Raw genomic sequence first — 19307 nt, forward strand, 5'->3', positions numbered from 1 at the left:
TAAACAAGCAAGCTCAGAATGTACCAAGGAACGCTGAAACCAATAGTATTTATCACAAAATAATAACCAAGTTCAGAGAACACCAAGGAGCCTACAGTTCAACCCTGAACTACAAATATTCTCTTCCATCAAAGCCAATTGTGCCTGGCAGAAGCCAGGGTTTCACTTACAGAACAACTGCACTGCGCACATTGATTGGGTTGTTTGTTTTTGAAGATTCCTTCTATGCTAAACATCTCCCCATGCTGGTAAATGGTCCCACTGTAGTTGCAGGCCTTGCCAGCAATTCTGATGTCTGAAACAACGGGTTGATCTGGAAAAGAGAACAGCCAATGGGCAAAAAGCATTAACAACCAAACTCAACCAAGAGGTTCAAACAGGACAGATAACAAGAGTGAATATATGTGTCCCAGGATAATGTTGCAGGATCCAGTCTGTTTGGTTACTGAGATGAGTTGTTTAGCATTCTGAGCTTTTGGACTCATACTGCAGCCCATCCTCAGGAAACTTGTCTCTACAGAATGTGATTTGGGCTATTCTATGCATAGTATTTATGTGGTGCCTGGTTGTGTGTGGCTTTTTATTTGTTGATTGGGGTGTTGTGGTGGGCTATTAAGCCATTTTGCTGTTGTTTCCTAGGGCTGCCAAGTCCTCAGCTTCTAAGTACCTGATAAGCTGGAATAGCACAAAGCACACATTTTTGTAGAGAGACATTCCCTGAGAATTGGCTTCAGCATGAAAGCTCAGAAGACTAAACCTCTGGTCCTGGTGACTGACCCAGTTTGGATCCTGCAGATAAAAAGGTCTGCAAACTTCATGACAGATGGTTTTGCTAGTGGTTTTGCTAGGTCATTTCGGTGTCCAACCTCGGCAACTTTAAGACTTGTGGACCTCAACTCCCAGAATTCCCCAGTCAGCATCTCAATTCTGGAGTTGAAGTCCACGTCTCAAAAGTTGCAAAGGTTGGATACCCCATTTTTAGACTATGATTTAAATATCTTAGGGGCATTTCTCCCTTAGCTTCTTCCAATATTTCTTTTCCTTGTTCCCGTGCTGTTCTTCCCCCCCAATATTTTTTTTAATGTTTAATTTTTATTGAACATTTTTCATAGCAGTCAACATGGAATATATTAAGTAAAAATAAAGAAAAAGAAAAATATGAAGCAAATAGCTTGTAGAATGAGATACAAATAAAAAAACAAAGAAACAACTTCTGATCTTTAGTTACAATTTTATTGTCATTTGTCCCTCGTTAAAATGACCACCTTGTTCTCTTCTTTACATATTCACCACTTTATTTTTTCCATTTTTAGTAAAAAACAACCAACCTTATCTTTGTGTGTATAGTAATCTCAATGGTTTGCTTACTACCACCCAAATTAATTGAAAATTTGGAGACTTAGTTGAGTCTTTGTGAGAAGACAGTCCCATTTTGTCTTCCTACCAGATTGATGGGTAGTTGAAGCCTTTTTATGCTTGCATTATTACACAGCATAAAAAAGAGACACTTTAAAATTATTTTACTACTGAAGAATTCAGGCCGATATTCTTCCTCGCTTCTCTTTTCATTTGTGAAGCTTGGCACCCAACCCAAGCAGCACGAGGTATCAAATAATGGGCAAAGGAATTCAATGGCCACGATTCAAGACCTTTGCAAATCATTTATGTTCACATGCTGGTATCTCAAGGCTTTGAATAGCTTTTGATGTACAGTATGTGGGGGAAAGGAACTACTAGGACCTCTGTATGGTGAAACATGCATTAAATCCAATATATTAGACCCTTATATACATGTGTAATTCCCTAAAGGTAGAAAAGCACAATTGATATTGAAATATCCTTAGAGTGTTTTAACAACAGACTATTTTCAGAAAGTGGGACAGGAGAGAGAGAGAGGAAAACACTACACATATTAATTGTGGTTTAAGGCTAAACACTTTAACTTGGGGTGTAAAGAGAACAAATGGGTGCCATAACAGATACAAATGCTCAAGTCAACCATGACATCTCCACAACTTCTGAAACCCCATGTCAAAGGCTAAATTCTTCATCAGTGTGTCAATGAAGAGACTCAATCAGCCAGGTCTGAACATTGCAACTAGACTAATTTTTGTTGTTAGTTTGAGAGACATTTCACTGCCCATCCAGGCAACTTCAGCAGTCAGAGCAAGGCAGTTAGGCAAAGCCACTGGAACGTACCAACTTCTGCCACAGTAACCTCCGAGTTAGCTCCCCCAAATGCATTGCAAAATGTCAGTGAAGATTTTCAATCATCCAGATAGTCTGAAGGTTGTCTGAAGTTATCTGAAGGTTAAATGATTGCAACTGGATTAAGGTGCCTGCGTGGGCAGTGAGCCTTTCAAACTAACAACAACATCAGAATAAATAGAACACAGAATAACAGAACAGAGTTGCAGGTTTTCTAGTCCAAACACCAGCTCAAGCAGGAGATCCTATACCATTTCAGACAAATAGTTCTCCAGTCTACAACTTCTGAAGGCAAGCTGTCCCACTGCTTGACTGATAATGGATAAATATTAACTGATAATTCAATTGGTTGATTAGTCCAGTTGCAATGATTCAACCTTCAGACAACCTTTTTACATCAATGAATTATGAATCCTCTTCACACCTAAGACTATGCACTGCTAATTTCCAAAGCCACACTCAACTGCCTCTGCCAAATCTTCCTTGCCTGCTGTTCTGTTGCATTACATAACAGCTGCTCTCTGGGCAATGTTGATACAATTATTCCACTGTAATGTTGCACAACTGTGATTCTTTCATAATTGGGAATAAGCAAGATGATGAGAAGGTAGCAAGAGCTTCAAGCCACTGGATGTTAAGCATGGAGGATGATTTTTCTCACCCCTTCCAAAATATCATGCTTAATCTCTGTTATAACATGATCTCTTGAAATACTCATGTGCTCATGTGCTCAAAATTCAGGCGCTTGGCAACTGACTTATATTTACGATGGTTGCAGTCTCCTGGGGTCACATGATCCCCTTTTGCAACCTTCTGATGAGTGAAGTCAATGGGGAAGCCAGATTCACTTAACAACCATGTTATTAATTTAACAACCACAATGATTAACTAACAACAATGGCAAGAAAAGTCCTAAAGTGGGACAAAACTCATTTAACAACTGTCTTGCTTAGTAATAGAAATTTGGCCTCAATGCTGGTTGTAAGTTGAGGACTATCTGTATTGCAACAGCCAGCCAGATATTAAGAAGCACAGAAAAAAGGAGTATCACATCCCAACAAGGAAAAGAGGGCAAAAATGATTTGTCTTACACGAAGGGGACATCACCCACTTAATGCTCTGGGATGAAGAAAATGCTCATCACAAATGGACTGTGTAATAATAGAGTTTTGCTGCATGACAGCATCCCTTTGTTATTTTTGGACAGGGCAACCATCAGTTGGTTCCCTTCTGGCATGTTTACAGCAAATATTCTATCTAGACTGCTTTGTTGCACTAGAGACGCAGATTACCTGGACAACTTGGACAGCATTTTGATGAATTGTGTATAGGGTTGGAACACCGCAGGGTTGCACACTTGACTTTCATACACAGCACGTTCCCCTTCTGAAGTAGAGAAACAGACCTTCCATAAATAAATTTAGCATGCAAAGTGGTTATTTACGTACACTTGGACAGGGCTTCAGAGCAAAGAATTGCACCTCCAGTGCCAAAATGGCTCACCTAAGCTTTCTGTTGGTGGCCCCTGCTTCTGAAGACTATGGTGACAACAGTCACAGCTACTTCTGGGCTGGGGGCAGCGTTGGATATGCAGAACCAAATCTACTGCCATTATTCTGGGCAGAGGGTCGGTTTTCATCCTCTTTCTGACACACATGATCTCTGGGCTAAGTTGCCCCTTATTCCTCTGCAATGGACCATCTCCCTCCTGGAAATCCATCTCCTCACTGCATTCCATCATAACATTTGTGGACTTCAACTCCCAGAAACCCTCAGGCAACATATGTGGACAGTAGTTCCTGGAATTCCACAGTCAGCCTGTGTCAGGTACAAAAGCAGGAACCATCCTTCCAAGCTGAGATCTTTACTGTTTCACACCTATAAGTCAAATCTTCCTAGACTGAGGACTCTACTTGCTGCCTCTTCAATATGCTCTGGGAACTAATAGGGAGGGGCTGTCTTCATCCTCTCTCACACACAAACATGATCTCTGGGTTGAGTTGCCTTTTACTCTTCTGGAATGGACAACCCCTCCCTCCTGGAAATCCACATCTTCACTATATCCAATCACATTACCTCTGTGCAACGACACTCAAGACAGTGAAAAATTCCATAAGGTTCAAGGTTAGGATTCCATTTTTCTTCTACTTGATACTTCTTATCTTGAAACATGCAGTAGGTTTCTGAATCTGAAAAAAAGAAAAGAGAGAGGGGAAGGGGAGGAAGAGAGAGAAATTGTGAACTGGTGACCAACAAGAGCAGTGAGAGTACAGGTAGTCCTCAACTTACAACAGTTCATTTAGTAACTGTTCAAAGTTACAATGGCACTGAAGAAAGTGACTTATGAATGTTTTTCATAGTTGAAACTGTTGCAGCATCCCCATGGTCATGTGAACATGATCAAAATTCAATCATTTGGCAACTGGTTCATATTTATGACCACTGCTGTCCCAAGGTCATACGCTCATCATTTATGACCTTCAGACAAGCAAAGTCAATGGGGAATCCAGATTCACTTAACAAACATGTTACTAATTTAACTGCAGTGATTTACTTAACAACTGTGGCAATAAATCATAAAATGGGGCAAAACTCACTTAACAGCTATCTCATTTAGGAACAGATAGTTTGGACTCAATTGTGGTCATAAGTTGAGGACTATCTGTATTTAATTTCTGTAAAAAGATGTAGATCATCATTGTAGTCAACAGATGGGACTGTTACAATTTTACGCTTAATGAGGGTGGGATGCATGTTTGACTACTTCGTGAGACATTCAACTCTTTCTCCTTACCAGATTTCTCCAAATGGGCACCACTGATTGAATTGTTAGCTTGATTATGAGATTTGCAAAATCCTGCTCACCATAAGCACCTCTTCTAGCAACATGTATGTTAAAAATTTAGTGAATCCCGATTCACTGAATTTTATAAAGTTAATCCTCTTTTGACAAGTGTTAAGCCAAATGTCCCCAAATCCTGCTGGTATTAAGGTCACTCAAGATGGTTGGAAACATAGCTCTTTGCGTCTTGGCTGGCTCTCAGAGATTTAATCTGAGAGATTTAATCTCTTTGGTGTAATATTCTGAAAGTGACCAGCTTTCTGAATCTGATGGGTCCTCTGGATGATTCTTAAACCGGCTTTCAGTTTCCAAAACAAACTTCCATTTTTCAGGCTGTTTGAAAGCATTCAACTCATTCAAACTAGATTTAACTCCTTTTTTGGGTTTGCACAATAAATGGACTGGTAAAATAACCAAGAAGTTGAGTTCTAAGTTTTTAAAAAACATAACCAGTGTCAATATTAGCCTAATTCACATGTTATGCTAAAGCAGACATTAGGCCTTTAACTGACCTGGTTAAGTAGATTTTATGAATGCAACCCTTTGTTTGTCCTGGAACTTGCTTCCTGGAACAAGCTGGTTTTATGATGAGTAAATGGGAGTTTATATAACACTAGAAGAATCATTGCAATTTAAACACTTGACAGTCAACCTGCGCACTCATCAAGGACTTTCTCAACCGAGGAGATCTGTCCTTCAAATCTGCTCACCTCAACCAACTTTCCGTCCTGCTTCAAGAAGAAAGAAAGATCCAAGGAAAATTTTGGTGGCTCATATAAAAAAAAGTACAGACTGAACAAAATGTTCATACCAGCAAAGCAATGAACTGGAAATGCCACTCAGAGTCCATTGGCAGTGGCCCTGCTTGCAGCACAGCTATCTGGACACCTCAGCTGAATAAATAAACTTATTTGGGTCAGGTCCATCTTTTTCCCTTTGGCTTGTAAGAGTTGTTGGGATACTGATAGAAAATTATTCTAATTCTGTTATTGAATTTGATTACAAAGCATAGGGTGAAACATAGGATGTGTGAAAAATGGCAAGTGAAAGCTACTCCCAGGATAAATACTGCTGCCCTGCTGAAAATCTCCCTGCATTTTTTGGTCTCCCAGTTCTTATTCCACTTACAAAAATTGTCTTTCAAGAACTACAGTAATAGATTTGCAAACCACTTTCTCTGCATTTCTGTCTTTGATGATGTTATAACTCACTCAACTCTAAACTTTTCATTTTATATTTACTCTTTAATTCAGCCAGCCTTAGTTTAGTGGTCACAGAACTAACCAAAGCAGACAATCTGATGCTTTGCCAAGGATTTTAAATATGGAATGAAACCTGGAAGCATGTAGATCTTAATTGACTATGGAGAGCAGTCCATATTCTTCTTCTTTCTTCTTTCCCTCCCCCCCTCCCCGCTCCTGCCTCCTCTTCCTCCTCTTTCCCCCATCTAGATCCAGTTTTAAACTGCCAGAATGAAGCCACCTTCTTGGCTTTGTCATTGGCCAAACATAAGTCACCATCAGTACATGTTTCTGGTAATAGCTGACATATCAGCAGATGTGTTGGGCTCTGTGTCTCTCCACATTCACATAGTGTGATCTTATCCACTAAAAGCCTCCACTTGAGCATTTTGGTTTTACACTCAACCTATTCAGGGTCCTCCAGGTAGTATAAGGGAGGTAAGATCCTTCAGCCATATCCTCTTTTAATATTATTCCTTGCCCGATGGTGTCCTTATTCCATCTTTTAATTCAAGTTTGTTCTTGTCCATGTCATTTTTTCTCTGGGTTCAACATGAATGCTTTTTAAACATACCAATCAAAAGAGAGAGAACTATGGATGTGAAATAAAAATAGAAAGAAAATCTGGATCTCTATTGCCTGGATCCATGTGGGAGTAGACTCTAAAATCTCTGGAAGATATTAAATTGCCCTTCCTATTGTAGGATTGCATGGTATGTCTGGAAAATCTTTCAAGTGTGGCAGTCTTTTCAGTACTTGTGGCTCACAATTGAGCCCAAAATTTATGTTGTTCAATTTGTTAAGTGAGTTTTGTCCCATTTTACAACTTGTCTCAGCATGTTTGTTAAGTGAATCACTGCAGTTGTTAAATTAGTAGCATGGTTAAGTGAATCTGGTTTCCCCATGGACTTTGCTTATCAGAAAGTCATAAAAGGGATCACATGACCCTGGAACACCACAACCGTCATAAATATGAGTCAGTTGTCAAGCATCCAAATGTAAATCATGTGACCATGGGGATACTACATGGTCATAAGTCCTTTTGCAGTGCCGTTGTAACTTCAAATGGTCAATAAATGAACTGCTGTAGGTCGAGGACTAACTGTACTTCACATAATGCCCTTTATTTGGAACTTAAAATTCAACCATCATTAAAATATTAGCTAATGAAATCATCTAGGTTTATACTACAGTAAACCAAAATTTAACTATATTATCTGAATGCCAAGCCCTGGTTTGTAATTGATTTAAGCCTATTGGGTGAACCCAACTTGAGTTAACATTTGGAAAGCAATCATTTAAATCATCTGTCACATTGTAAATAAGACCAATTCCAGCACTTCACTTTGACCCAAAAGATCTCCATTTGTTATGTTATTAATTGTTTTAATTAATACAGGGAATTTTTTTGCAAAGGAGAAAATTTTTCCATGGAAAAAAAAAGATCTAACAGTGGAATATTTTGCAACAGGGCAAAAAATGAAATTCAGAACATTTTTCCATTTCATTTGAGAACATTTGTTTGGAGACAATATTCCATCTCGCATTGCTGTGGCTGGATGGAAACCAAACATGTTGGTGGTGACAACGGTCACAGCTACTTCTGGGTTGGGGGCAGCATTGGGTATCCAGAACCAAATCCGCTACCATTATTCTTTGTTAGGCTTTGGGGCGGGGAGGGGTAAAGTATGCAAAACATGCAAATAATCCTTTAATGTTAGCTTGAAGGAAGCAGCCCTTCCACAATCATGAGCCATGTAGCTTGATTAAAATTCATTTAATTAATGATCATCAGAAGAACCGCTCCTGTGGATTATCACCACTCTCCAATTAGCTCGCAAATCACATGCATGCATGTGGGCTCCAAAGCTTATTCTGGATGCTTTCCCACAGCCAAGCGTTAATTACAGCTTCCGACGTACTGCCAAAAGCATACTTACATTTTCCTGATTCTGTTTTACTTTCCTCTGTGAAAATGAGGCAAAGCAAACAGGCACAAATCAACCGGATGTGTTCCAGATTCCACATTTTCTTCATGCCAACCATCGAGGTAAGAGAAAGAGAAGATCTGTGATGTAAATAAGCGGTGCGGTTCTAGGGGAAGAAATATAGGCTTATTTAGAATGGACCCTGCTCTTCACAGTGAATTCTTGCAAGAGAATTAGGTTCACGTGAGAAATGAGTTCAACCAGGCAAACAAGACCAGAACTGGTCTTTGTTCTGGTGCAAAGTTCTAAAAGAGGCATTTTGCCAGTTTGATATGTCTGCCTTGAGCATTTTTATATGCTGCAGTGTGTTTTGGAATACATTTTGAGCACACTTGCACTTAATGTTGTCCCCCCAGGGACATTGGGGAGAAATTAATTTAATTGGTGTTTGAATGGGAGGTTTATCTAATTTTACTTTTGAGGCAGAACCCCAATGGGTATGCAACAAGCGCTGGAAATCTGCAATTCTCTCTACAATATTTGTAATGTAGTTGGAAATAACAATTTATTAAAAGGAAAAGAAATCTGTAGAAAAAAGGAAGTATTTGGAGAAACGATGAACAAAATTGTTTGAAAACTGGGTATATGGACCATGAAACCACAATATTCCTGCCTGGAGAAATCTGCATCATCAGAACATAGAAAAACAGAGTTTTTGGAGGTCTCCTAATCCAACCCCCTGCTCAGGCAGGAAACGCTATACCATTTCAGACAAATGGTTGTCCAGTCTCTTCTTGAAAGCTTCCAGTGATGGAGTATCCACAACTTCTGAAGACAAGACTGTTTGATGGTTGTCACTATTAAGAAGTTTCTCCTTAGTTCCAGGTTGCTGATCTCCTTGATTAATTTCCACCCATTTGTTCTTGTCTTGCTTTCTGGTGCTTTGGAGAATAGATTGATCCTCTTTTTCTTTGCGGCAGCCCCTCAAATATTGGAACAGTGCTATCATGTCACCTCTAGTCCTTTTCACTAGGCTAGACATGTCCAATTCTTGTAACAGTTCTTCATATGTTTTAGCCCCCAGCCTCCTAATCATCTTTGTTGCTCTTCTCTACACTCTTTCTTGAAGAAAAGAAGATGTTCTTTTTATAAAAGAAAAGAAAATGAAGCTGAGATATTTGTTGGCTACAGTACCAGATCTGTTAGGTTTCCACCCAAATAATAATCTGGTTTGGCAGTATACTATTCTGGAAATTATGCATTTCTTTTTATGACTATGTGGCTTACTGAATCAAGGAACAAGACAGTATTCCCAATTTCTTGTGCCCAACCAACTGGGTAGACTGGTGGCTGAATCTTAATTCAACTTTAGTAATTTGACCAGCAACTTCAACTGGACCCATGGAAAGCAGGGATGGTCAGATAGTCTCTATGATCTACCTAAGCATCTGCCAGCTCAGTGTATTTCAAATTTGGCAACTTTAAGGTTTGTGGAGTTCAACTCCCAAAATTTCATACAGATATCCTTGGCTATAAGAAGTTCTTTTTTATTTTGTTTGGAGAATAAAGGTGATTAATCACAATTTAGGAGATAGGCTCAGTTGACTGGGTTAACTCCAGAGGGTGGCCTAAAACAATGTGCAAACACAGGGATGTGGTTTTGGGGGGGTTGTGTGCACCTCACCTGAGCCACAAAACTGTATTTTTTAAAAGGAGAGTAAAAACAGGAGATCTAAAACAACTAGGAATTTCACAGAAAATCCATAACTACTTGTATCTTCTGGAAAACTGTTGGTTGTTCAACAAACCTTTGTTCAAACATGGTTGGTTTGAGTCCTCTCTTCGGTTTGAATATTCAGAGTAGCCATTAAAAATACCCCATATTTGTTAGATTCAGACATCCTGCAAGATTCCTAGTGTAAAATTCCTAGTGTAAAATTGCACTGGTTGGGTTTATTCAAAGCATTAAATAAAACTAAATAAATTCTATTATGGCTTTGTTGGTGGATAATCTCACTCCAAATCTAAACAATTGGAATTTCATTGTAATTTCAAAGGCAGAAATTTCAATTAAAAGTCAAATAAATATATCTAAGCTGAACGGAAAAGCCTTCCTTGTTTATGTTGAACCTCAGCCTCTACTCAAGTATTACCAGTTTAAAGAAAGATGGTCTAAATACAGCCATAGAAAGCAAGTTGAAAGCTAATTATTTGAGCAAATCTATTTTTAAAGAGCAATGCAGCAGCATCTGCTTTGTTTTGGAATATCAGAGGCATCATTTCATTCCAATGGCTCAAAAGAAAGGGTAGCTTGAGGTCAAAAATGTTGTGAGAACCCACATTTCTAGGACACACAGCTGGGACTGCACATGACCCACTGGTTTCTTTTTTAATTTGAAGTTTCAATTTTTCAATAAAGAGCCATAATTAATTTTTAATAGGCAACATGCCCTTGCTAGGGAAACATATTTTTTTCATTTCAGGGTCTGTTGTAACTATTTTGCTTTTTAAAATTTATATTCTCTTTCCTTTGAGATCTGCTAAAATCCAGGCTATGCATCTGCTTTAAAAATGGGATTGAAAGGACTAGAGAGAACAGCAAAGCCAGGAGGACATAATGGGAAAGGCTCCAGGCTTTGAAGTTTGTCCTTGAGCGAAGACTTCCCATTCACTTCTCATCCAAGAAGCGCGCTTCTTCAATTAGAACTGAAGAAGCTTCTTGGATGAGAAACGAAACACTTTCAAATAAAAACCAAGGAAGCCCATTGCCTTTTGGAAAAGCACCTCTGGGACAACTATGACCTGGATGACTGAGAATCTCCACAGACATTTCCCAAACCCTTGCAACTCTGAAGGGCTCATTGTAACTCCAATCTATTGTCACTTCTCCGTTCTTGCTTGTTTGGGCACCGATTCCACACAAGGACAAAAAGAGATTGTGAAAAAGAAGTAACAGCCACCACCCATCACTTTACTCCATTGACTTTATAAACCCGGTTTCTCAAGCTCAGCAACTTTAAGGTGCATGGACTTCAATTCCCAGAATTCCGCAGCCAGCATAGGGAAAGTAGATGAACTTGTGAGGTATAGTGGGGAAGATGATGGCTTAAGATGGCCTACCTTCTCATTCTTTCATAGCCAGAGAGACTTATGGGGGACTTAGGGACACCTTCTCTTTCAGTTCAAGAGCCAGGGTGGTGTAATGAGGAAGCTTCTGGATCAGCAATAGGAAACAACTGTTGGGCCCAGGATTTAACCCCTTCTCAATCACAGAAACTTCTTGGGGGACTTTGGGACAGTCTTTCCTTCTCAGGTCAAGATTCCAAGTGGTGTAGCAAAAAAGAGGCTGGACCAGGAATGGGAAAACCACAAGGCTGTCGCTTGCTATCTCTTGTTAGGACTTTTGATGAGTCTTGAAATAAGTTCAGTGTGTTTCATGCCAGCTCAAATGTTTCTGCTATGGCTGGTAGAAACATTCATCTAAGCAGACACCAAAAAGAAAGGTTTTCTTATCAGATTTAGAGAGATGTTAATGAATAGATTTCAAAATCTTCTAAATGCTTCAGCCATAATCTTCTTGCAAGCAAAAGGGTTAAAGAAAACTCCATTCATAAAACTTTTGCAGTCAAAAATCGATGAGAGCTGTGGTGGCGCAATGATTAGAATGCAGTATTACAAGCTAATTCTGCCGACTGCCAGAGTTTGATCCTGACTGGCTCAAGCCTTCCATCCTTCTGAGGTTAGTAAAATGAGTTTGTTGGGGGAAAGATGCTCACTCTGTAAACCACTCAGAGTGTCATATAAAAGTACTTCTTAGCAGTATATAAGTGCAATTTCTAAGTTCTATTTAGATTTGGTTGCAAAAGCTCTGGAGAATTGAGTCATATTTGAGCTGAAACTGGGTTATGTATGCATGAACAGGGAAGGCAGAAAATATTCTTGATACTCTTCTTGAGCCACTTAAATACTCTTTGTAGATATGGGTAATTTCCCTTTTCCAATCAAATTTCTCATACCCGAAATGAGGGAAGAAAAAAAAACCCAGCCTCAATTATAACCAGAATGAGGATGACCAAAATGAGGCAAACATTTAGGGATTGTCTATTCACTGAGGGGCTTACTCTTTCCTCCAAGAATTCCAAATCTCCCCAATGGATGGAGAGGTTGCATTATCTTTGTAATCCTTAAGACAAAGATTTAAGGTAGTTTTGCCTCTTAAACTCTGAAAAAAAGTTCCAAGGCTTTAGGCTCCGCCTACCCAATGATGTCATGCCAAACACCACCCCTGCAGGTGTCGATTACCAGCCTCCCAATTCCTATACAGATAGTCCTTGACTTACCACATTTCGTTTAGTGACTGTTTGAAGTTACAACAGTGCTGAAAAAAGGGACTTACGACCCTTTTTCATACTTATGACCATTGTAGCAGCATCCCCATGGTAACATGATCAAAATTCAGCCACTTGGCAACTGGTTCATATTTATGACGGTTTCCATGTTCCAAAGTCATACAATTGCCTTTGGCAACCTTCTTACAAGCAAAGTCAATGGGGAAACTAGATTCACTTAACAAGTGTGTTACTAAATTAACAACTTAGCAACTGTGGCAAGAAAGGTTGTAAAGTGGGGCAAAATTCACTTAACAAATTTTCACTTAGCAACTGAATTGTGCTCCTAAGTTGAGGACTACCTGTAATTTATTTCCCCAAATTTCACTAAAAATGCAAGGAGAATTCTAGCATTTGCTTATGTGAGTCTTATTTAAGATGCCTTCTGGGATGCTTACTGCCTTCTGCAAATATATTGCTGGACTGTTTACAATCAAAACAGGGGTGGGATTCAAAAATTTCAGCAACCGGTTCTCTGCCTGGTTGCTGGGTGGGCGTGGCCATGGTGGGCGTGGCCTACTTGGCACCTGAACCATGGTGGGGGGTGGGTTTGGGCTCAGGAGGCTTTCTTTGAGCCTCCAGAAGGGCAAAAACAGCCTCCCCAGGCTCCGGAGGACCTCCAGAGACCAGAAACAGGCCTGTTTCTGGACTTCCAGAACTTCTGGGAGGTCCATTTTTCACCCTTCCAAAGCCTCCGTGCGGGCCCTGTACTTACCTGGTGTTAGATCGGTGGATCGGGTCACATAAGAGGCGAGACGCGATAGTGAACAATCAGCTCTTTATTTCAGCTCTGAACAAGGACAGTTTAAGATGTGTGAGCCGCTTGGCTTTATACAGCCGGCCGGCAGCTCGGCGGCCAATGGCAGTGCTTTGAATCTTCCGCGATCAGCTCAGACAATCGCGGTAGATTCTTAGCGCTCCAATCACAGGCGTTCCTCGAACCAATCGGGTTGCGATCTGGGTGGACCAATCAGAATACGAGTCTTCAAGAATGTTAATACAGAACACCCCTCCCCTCATGGTTTCGTCCGACGCAGTGTCGTGACGTAGTCGCGCAGGTAGGTGGGGCTTCGAACTTGTCTGGCTGACCTGCGTGGCTCAGTCGGTGTGTGGTCGTCAGCCGGTTCGGACGGGCTCTGCGTCGCTCTCCACTTCGCTGATGGAACCGCCTGGAAGAGTGAGCCGGGCCTGTCGCCGCAGCTCCCGCCCGGACTACCTGGGTTGGTCGAGTTGCGGTTCCTGTTGCTCTCGCTCGGTCTTTCCGGGCTGGTTGAGCTGGCTTGGCTGTACCTTCCAGGTGAAGATCCCGTCTGCGACAGTTCGAGGTCTGCTGGTGAGTATGGCTGGTTTATTTGAGCGTTTCCGTCTTCTGGTGGGGGGTGTTCGGCTTGCGTTGGGGTGTGTGCCGTTGATGATTCCGGCCTGCCATCGTCTACCAGCTTGGATGTTGAGGCTCCCCCTCCCTCTCTGCTTTCCTTGGTTGCCGTTGCCGAGGCGTTGGGGGTGTTGGCGGCTAGTCTGGACCGTAGCTGGTTGATGTGCCGCTTCCAGCTCTTCCCGCCTGTTGTTTGGAGTCTGTATGATCGGGGCCCGGTTACCTGTGTTAATTGTGCGGGAACCCAGAGGGGGTCTCCCGTGAAGTTCTTTGCGTAGACCGTGTCCCCGATGTTGAATGCCCGGTACCGGCTGGAGGAGTCCGGTGGTTTCTCTGGGTTGTAGGTGGGGTGTAGGCGGTCCAGTGGAGACCTCAGTTTCCTTCCCATTAGTAACTCCGCTGGGCTCTTGTTCGTGGTCGTGTTCGGAGTGATGTGCTGTATGAAGAGTAGTTTGTTTATTTTTTCCTGGATGTCGCCGGTTTCGATTTTTTGGATGGCTTTTTTTGTGTATTGGACCATCCGTTCCGCCCTACCGTTCGCTGCCGGGTGAGCTGTCGAGGTTAAGGTGTGTCTGATGCCCCGTTCGGCTAGGTATTTTTCAAATGCCAGTGCCGTGAACTGTGGCCCATTGTCCGACACTATGACATCCGGTAACCCGTGTGTTGCAAAGAGTCCGTTGAGCTTGTCGATGACCGCTTCTGTTGTTGTTGCCCTCATAGTGCTTACCTCCAGCCAGTTGGAGTAATCATCTACGGTGATGAGAAATGTATGCCCCTTGGTTGGCCCGGCAAAGTCTATGTGTATTCGCGACCATGGTCCTCTCGGGGTCTCCCATTCCAGGATTGGTGCGGCGGGGGTGGTGGCTCTCGACTCTTGGCATCTGCTGCAACCGGCGACCCATGTCTCGATTTGTTTGTCCATCCCTGGCCACCAAGCGTAGCTTCTGGCCAGGGCTTTCATCTTGACGACCCCCGGGTGTCCCTCGTGCAGCATTGCCAACACTCTGTCTTGTAGTGCTTCCGGTATGACTACCCGGTCGCCCCAGAGTATGCACCCCCTTTGCGAGAACAGCTCAGTTTGGCGGTTTCGGAAGGCTCTGAACTCTCGCCGCCGTCACTTTCTGGCCACCCTCGCTCTACCCAGCTCAATACCCGCGCCAGCCGTTTGTCTTTATTTGTTTCATGGGCAATGTCTGGCGCGGTTAAGAGTGGGCTGGGTAGGGTCTCGATTTGCAGGGCCGTCGTTGTGGGCGCTGGGTTGTTGTCTAGGTCGGGTAGTGGTGACCGGCTTAGTGCGTCAGCGTGCGGAATGTTCTTGCCGGGTCGGTGTGATAGTTCGTATGAGTATGCGGCAAGGAACTCAGACCACCTCGTCATCTGGGGCGACAGGATGTTCGGGGTGGCCTTGTTCCCTGCGAGTATCCCGAGCAGGGGCTTGTGGTCCGTAATGATAGAGTTGTCCCTACCATAAAGGTATTCGTGGAACCTTTTTACTCCGGCGACGATGGCGAGGGCTTCTTTGTCCAGTTGACTGTAATTTCTTTCCGGTTTGGCCAGCATTCGGGAGAAGGCGGCGATGGGTGCTTCCTTCCCGTCGGGTAGGGTGTGGCTGAGGACTGCTCCGATGCCAAACGGTGATGCGTCGCACGTTACCGTGAGTGGAAGGGTCTCGCTATACTGGATCAGGACTGCGTCCGATGTTAGCAGGTTTTTTGTTCGTTGGAACGCAGTCTCCTCCCGCTTCCCCCAGGTCCAGGTGGCCGTTTTATCGAGTAGCCGGTGTAGGGGTTCCGCCACGGTCGCCTTTTGGGGTAGGAAAACATTGTAAAAATTAAGCAGTCCCAAAAATGCCTGTAGTTCCGCCTTGTTTGTTGGTGTGGGGGCTTCTTTGATGGCTCTGAGTTTCTTCCCAGTTGGGTGTATTCCGTGCTGGTCCAGGAGGTACCCCAGGAACTCGACCCTCTCGGTGTGGAGTTGGCATTTGTCTCTTTTAACTTTAAGGCCGGCATCTTTGAATTTGTTCAGCACCGCCCTTAAACGGGTCTCCAATTGTTCTCTGTTGGCGGCTGCGATCAGCACGTCATCGAAGTAGGGAACCACCCCTTTTATTCCCTGGAGGAGTCTTTCCATGAGACTTTGAAAAACTCCTGGAGTGACGCTGACTCCAAACTGGAGTCGGTTGCACCGAAAGGCCCCCCGGTGTGTAACAATCGTTTGCGCTTCGGCTGTCTCCGCATCGACCGGCAATTGCTGATACGCTTGTGCCAAGTCGAGTTTTGCGAAGACCCGGCCTCCCCAGTGAGTGCAGAAGGTGCTGTACTACTGGGACGGGGTAGGCGCTTTGCTGTAGCGCGTGATTGAGGGTGGCCTTGTAGTCCCCGCAAATTCTGATGGAGCCATCAGGTTTGATGGGGGTAACTATGGGCGTTTCCCAACGGGCATGGTCGATGGGCTCTAGTACCCCTTGTGCGACGAGCTTGTCTAGCTGCTCGTCGATTTTCGGCTTGAGTGCAAAAGGCACTCGCCGGGGTTTGAGGCGGATTGGTGCGACGTTAGGGTTAAGGTTGAAGGATATAGGGGCCCTCGGTACTTGCCTAGCGAGTTGTCGAAGACCTCCTGGAATTCCCTTACGAGAGTCGCTTCCCAGTTGGCGTCGTCTGTATGATGGATGCCCGTCACCTCGATGCCCAGCGGGCGAACCATTGCAGGCCGAGCAAGCTGGGGCGGTCCCGGTCCACGATTGTGAGTGGCAAGATTTCGGTGTGGTTCTTGAACGTGACCTTAAAGTGCCCAATGCCGACCACAGGGATGCGGTTTCCCTGGTAGTCTTTCAGGATTAGCTTCTGGTCGTCTAGTTCGTTGCAGCAGATGGACGGGACCAGGCGCTTGATTGTGCGCCAAGAGACCATTGAGAGGTAGGACCCGGAGTCCACTTCCATCTCGCAGTGCTGGTCCTCGATGCACAGTGCCACGTGTACCTTCCGGGCGTCCATGGTTGATGAATGGCCGATGACGACCGTCTGGTGGGTCTCCTCGCGCCGCTGTGCCTCGCTGAGTCGTCTGCTGCGGCTGTCGCGGCTCCACCGGCTCTCAGTCGGTCGGTCTCGGTGCCTGGGGGGGTGCCGTCTCGTCGTCGTGGGCTGTCTCGTCGTCGCTGCGGGCTGTAGCTCTTTTTGTTTCGGCACACCTTGGCGATGTGCCCCCGCTTCTCACAATGCCTGCAGATGGCGTCGAGAAAACGGCATTCAGAGCGGGGGTGATCGCCGCCACAACCGGCGCAGTGGAAACCCGACTTCCGTCCCCTGTGGTCCCTGCGGTCGCGCTCGGTCTGTAGCCGATGGATTTCCTCGTCGTCATCATCCTCGGTGTCGGATTGGGGCTCGAGGTCGCCATGATGTGTGGTTGTTTCTCGACGGCTGGATTCCCCGGGCTTCGCGGTGGTGGGGGTTGCTTCGTTGGTCAGTGGCCGTTCAGTCGCGTTGGCTTGCCTCATCCGGGCTGCTGACTGGCGGGTGGCCTTGGCGGCGGTGGCCTCGGCGAGGGCGTCGGCGAGGGAGATGTTGCCTTTGGCCATCAGCCGGCTCTGCAGCATGGGGTCTCGGAGCCCAAGGACGACTCGGTCCCGAAGTGCCTGGTCCAGGTCGGGGAATTTGCAGGGGCCTCCCAGGTTCCGTAGCTGGGCCACGAAGTCGCCGATGGTCTCGCCTTCGCGCTGATCTCGGCGGTAGAAGTCGTGCCTACAAATGAGGATGGGCACGGTAGGGGCGTAATGGCGTCGCAAGATGGGCTCGAGGTCAGCCCAGTCCATCTCCTTGACGTCGACGGGTTTTGCCAGCGCCTTGGCCATTTTGAACACTGCGGGCCCGCAGTGTGTGAGGAATACTGCCTGTTTCCTCTGGCCGTTGGCGTCTTTGAGGTTGCTGCATTCCAGAAACATCTGGAAGCGGTCGATGTATGATTCCCAGTCTTCGGTTGCTGGGTCGAATGGAGCGGGCGGCAGGGTGCCGGCCATTGTGCAGGGCGCCGATCACCGTTTGCCACGTGCTAGTTGGTCCTCGCCTCACGATCCCACCTTCGTCGCCAGTGTTAGATCGGTGGATCGGGTCACATAAGAGGCGAGACGCGATAGTGAACAATCAGCTCTTTATTTCAGCTCTGAACAAGGACAGTTTAAGATGTGTGAGCCGCTTGGCTTTATACAGCCGGCCGGCGGCTCGGCGGCCAATGGCAGCGCTTTGAATCTCCCGCGATCGGCTCGGCCAATCGCGGTAGATTCTTAGCGCTCCAATCACAGGCGTTCCTCGAACCAATCGGGTTGCGATCTGGGTGGACCAATCAGAATGCGAGTCTTCAAGAATGTTAATACAGAACACCTGGCATCCAAAACGGGCTGCATGGATACTCCTGGGAGGGGTGGGCGGGGCCAGCCAGTCCTTGCAACTACTGGTTCGATGAACCAAATGTAAAATTAGCAACTGGTTCGCCCAATCCGGTCCAAACTGGCTGAACCCCACCTGAATCAAAAATAGCAAGAACCTTTCTTATTATCCCTGCAATGTAAAAAGGGTGAAGACCTGAAGATGGGTGAAAAAATGATTTTCTCTTTTATTAAAAAAAGTGTACAAAAGAGTTTCCCATCCTACAGAAATCAAAACCCTCCTTCTTGTCTGCAATGTGCAGCTCGTGGCTACAGGGAGCAATGGACTGAGAAGAATGTACAGCATTCCAAATCCTAACTCAGCCACCCAACACTCAGCTGTTCCAAAATTACAACATTCAAATCTCAAGGCCCTTCTCTATGGGAAGGAGCACATTGCCTGCATAGTAGCAGTCTGTCCCTGAAAACAGCCACATTCTGATGACACAGGCTGACCTCTAAAAACTAAGTCAGGTGTGTGTATGTATGTATGTATGTATGTATGTGTGTATGTATGGTGGGGGAGAGAGAAGATGTATTGCTTATATGCTATGCCAGGATAGATGGAAGTGAACTGCCAATAATCATTGCTGCCATCCTCACCACTCTCTGCATCACCTTCCTGTCCAAAGCAGTCATGCTTCTAAACCAGACTGTAGTGCAATATGACAGGATGCTCTTCCCCATCCCTCAATAGAAAGTGGTAAGGACAAGGGGAGGAAGATGCACTTTTCTCATGTGACACAGCAAATGCAAGTGCTGCTGTGCTCGTTTCACTAGTGTCTTGCTATTGAGCGACCAAGCCAGCCTATTGGTTAGTTGCACACCCAGAAACTTGTAATGGGAAAGGACACCATCAGGAAATAGCAATAGCACTTAGACTTATATACTGCTTCCTAGTGCTTTAC

The 19307-nt window shown here is 44.6% G+C and overlaps 1 protein-coding gene across 3 annotated transcripts in view; it reads right to left on the reverse strand.

Annotated features, from left to right (window-relative positions):
- CHRDL1 (chordin like 1) overlaps nucleotides 1-9154 on the reverse strand; it is a 271500-nt gene extending 262346 nt beyond the window's left edge. For 2 of the 3 annotated variants that reach the window (XR_015745018.1, XM_026703187.2), the window contains exons 1-4: nucleotides 8232-9153; nucleotides 4285-4397; nucleotides 3501-3594; nucleotides 171-313 (exon numbers count right to left, since the gene is read on the reverse strand). Coding sequence is in view for 2 of the 3 variants with exons in the window: in XM_026703187.2 (XP_026558972.2) it covers nucleotides 171-313; nucleotides 3501-3594; nucleotides 4285-4397; nucleotides 8232-8337 (456 nt within the window). In the remaining variant the exon portion in view is untranslated. Of the gene's footprint in view, nucleotides 1-170; nucleotides 314-3500; nucleotides 3595-4284; nucleotides 4398-8231 lie in introns of all 3 variants that reach the window. The other variant, XM_087940831.1, reaches the window with a different exon arrangement.
- Between the last annotated feature and the right edge of the window lie 10153 nt (nucleotides 9155-19307).

Source organism: Pseudonaja textilis, chromosome 12 (assembly GCF_049901715.1).
Source record: "Pseudonaja textilis isolate UNSWEBS1 chromosome 12, rPseTex1.2, whole genome shotgun sequence".
In the NCBI taxonomy this organism is placed as follows: domain Eukaryota; kingdom Metazoa; phylum Chordata; class Lepidosauria; order Squamata; family Elapidae; genus Pseudonaja; species Pseudonaja textilis.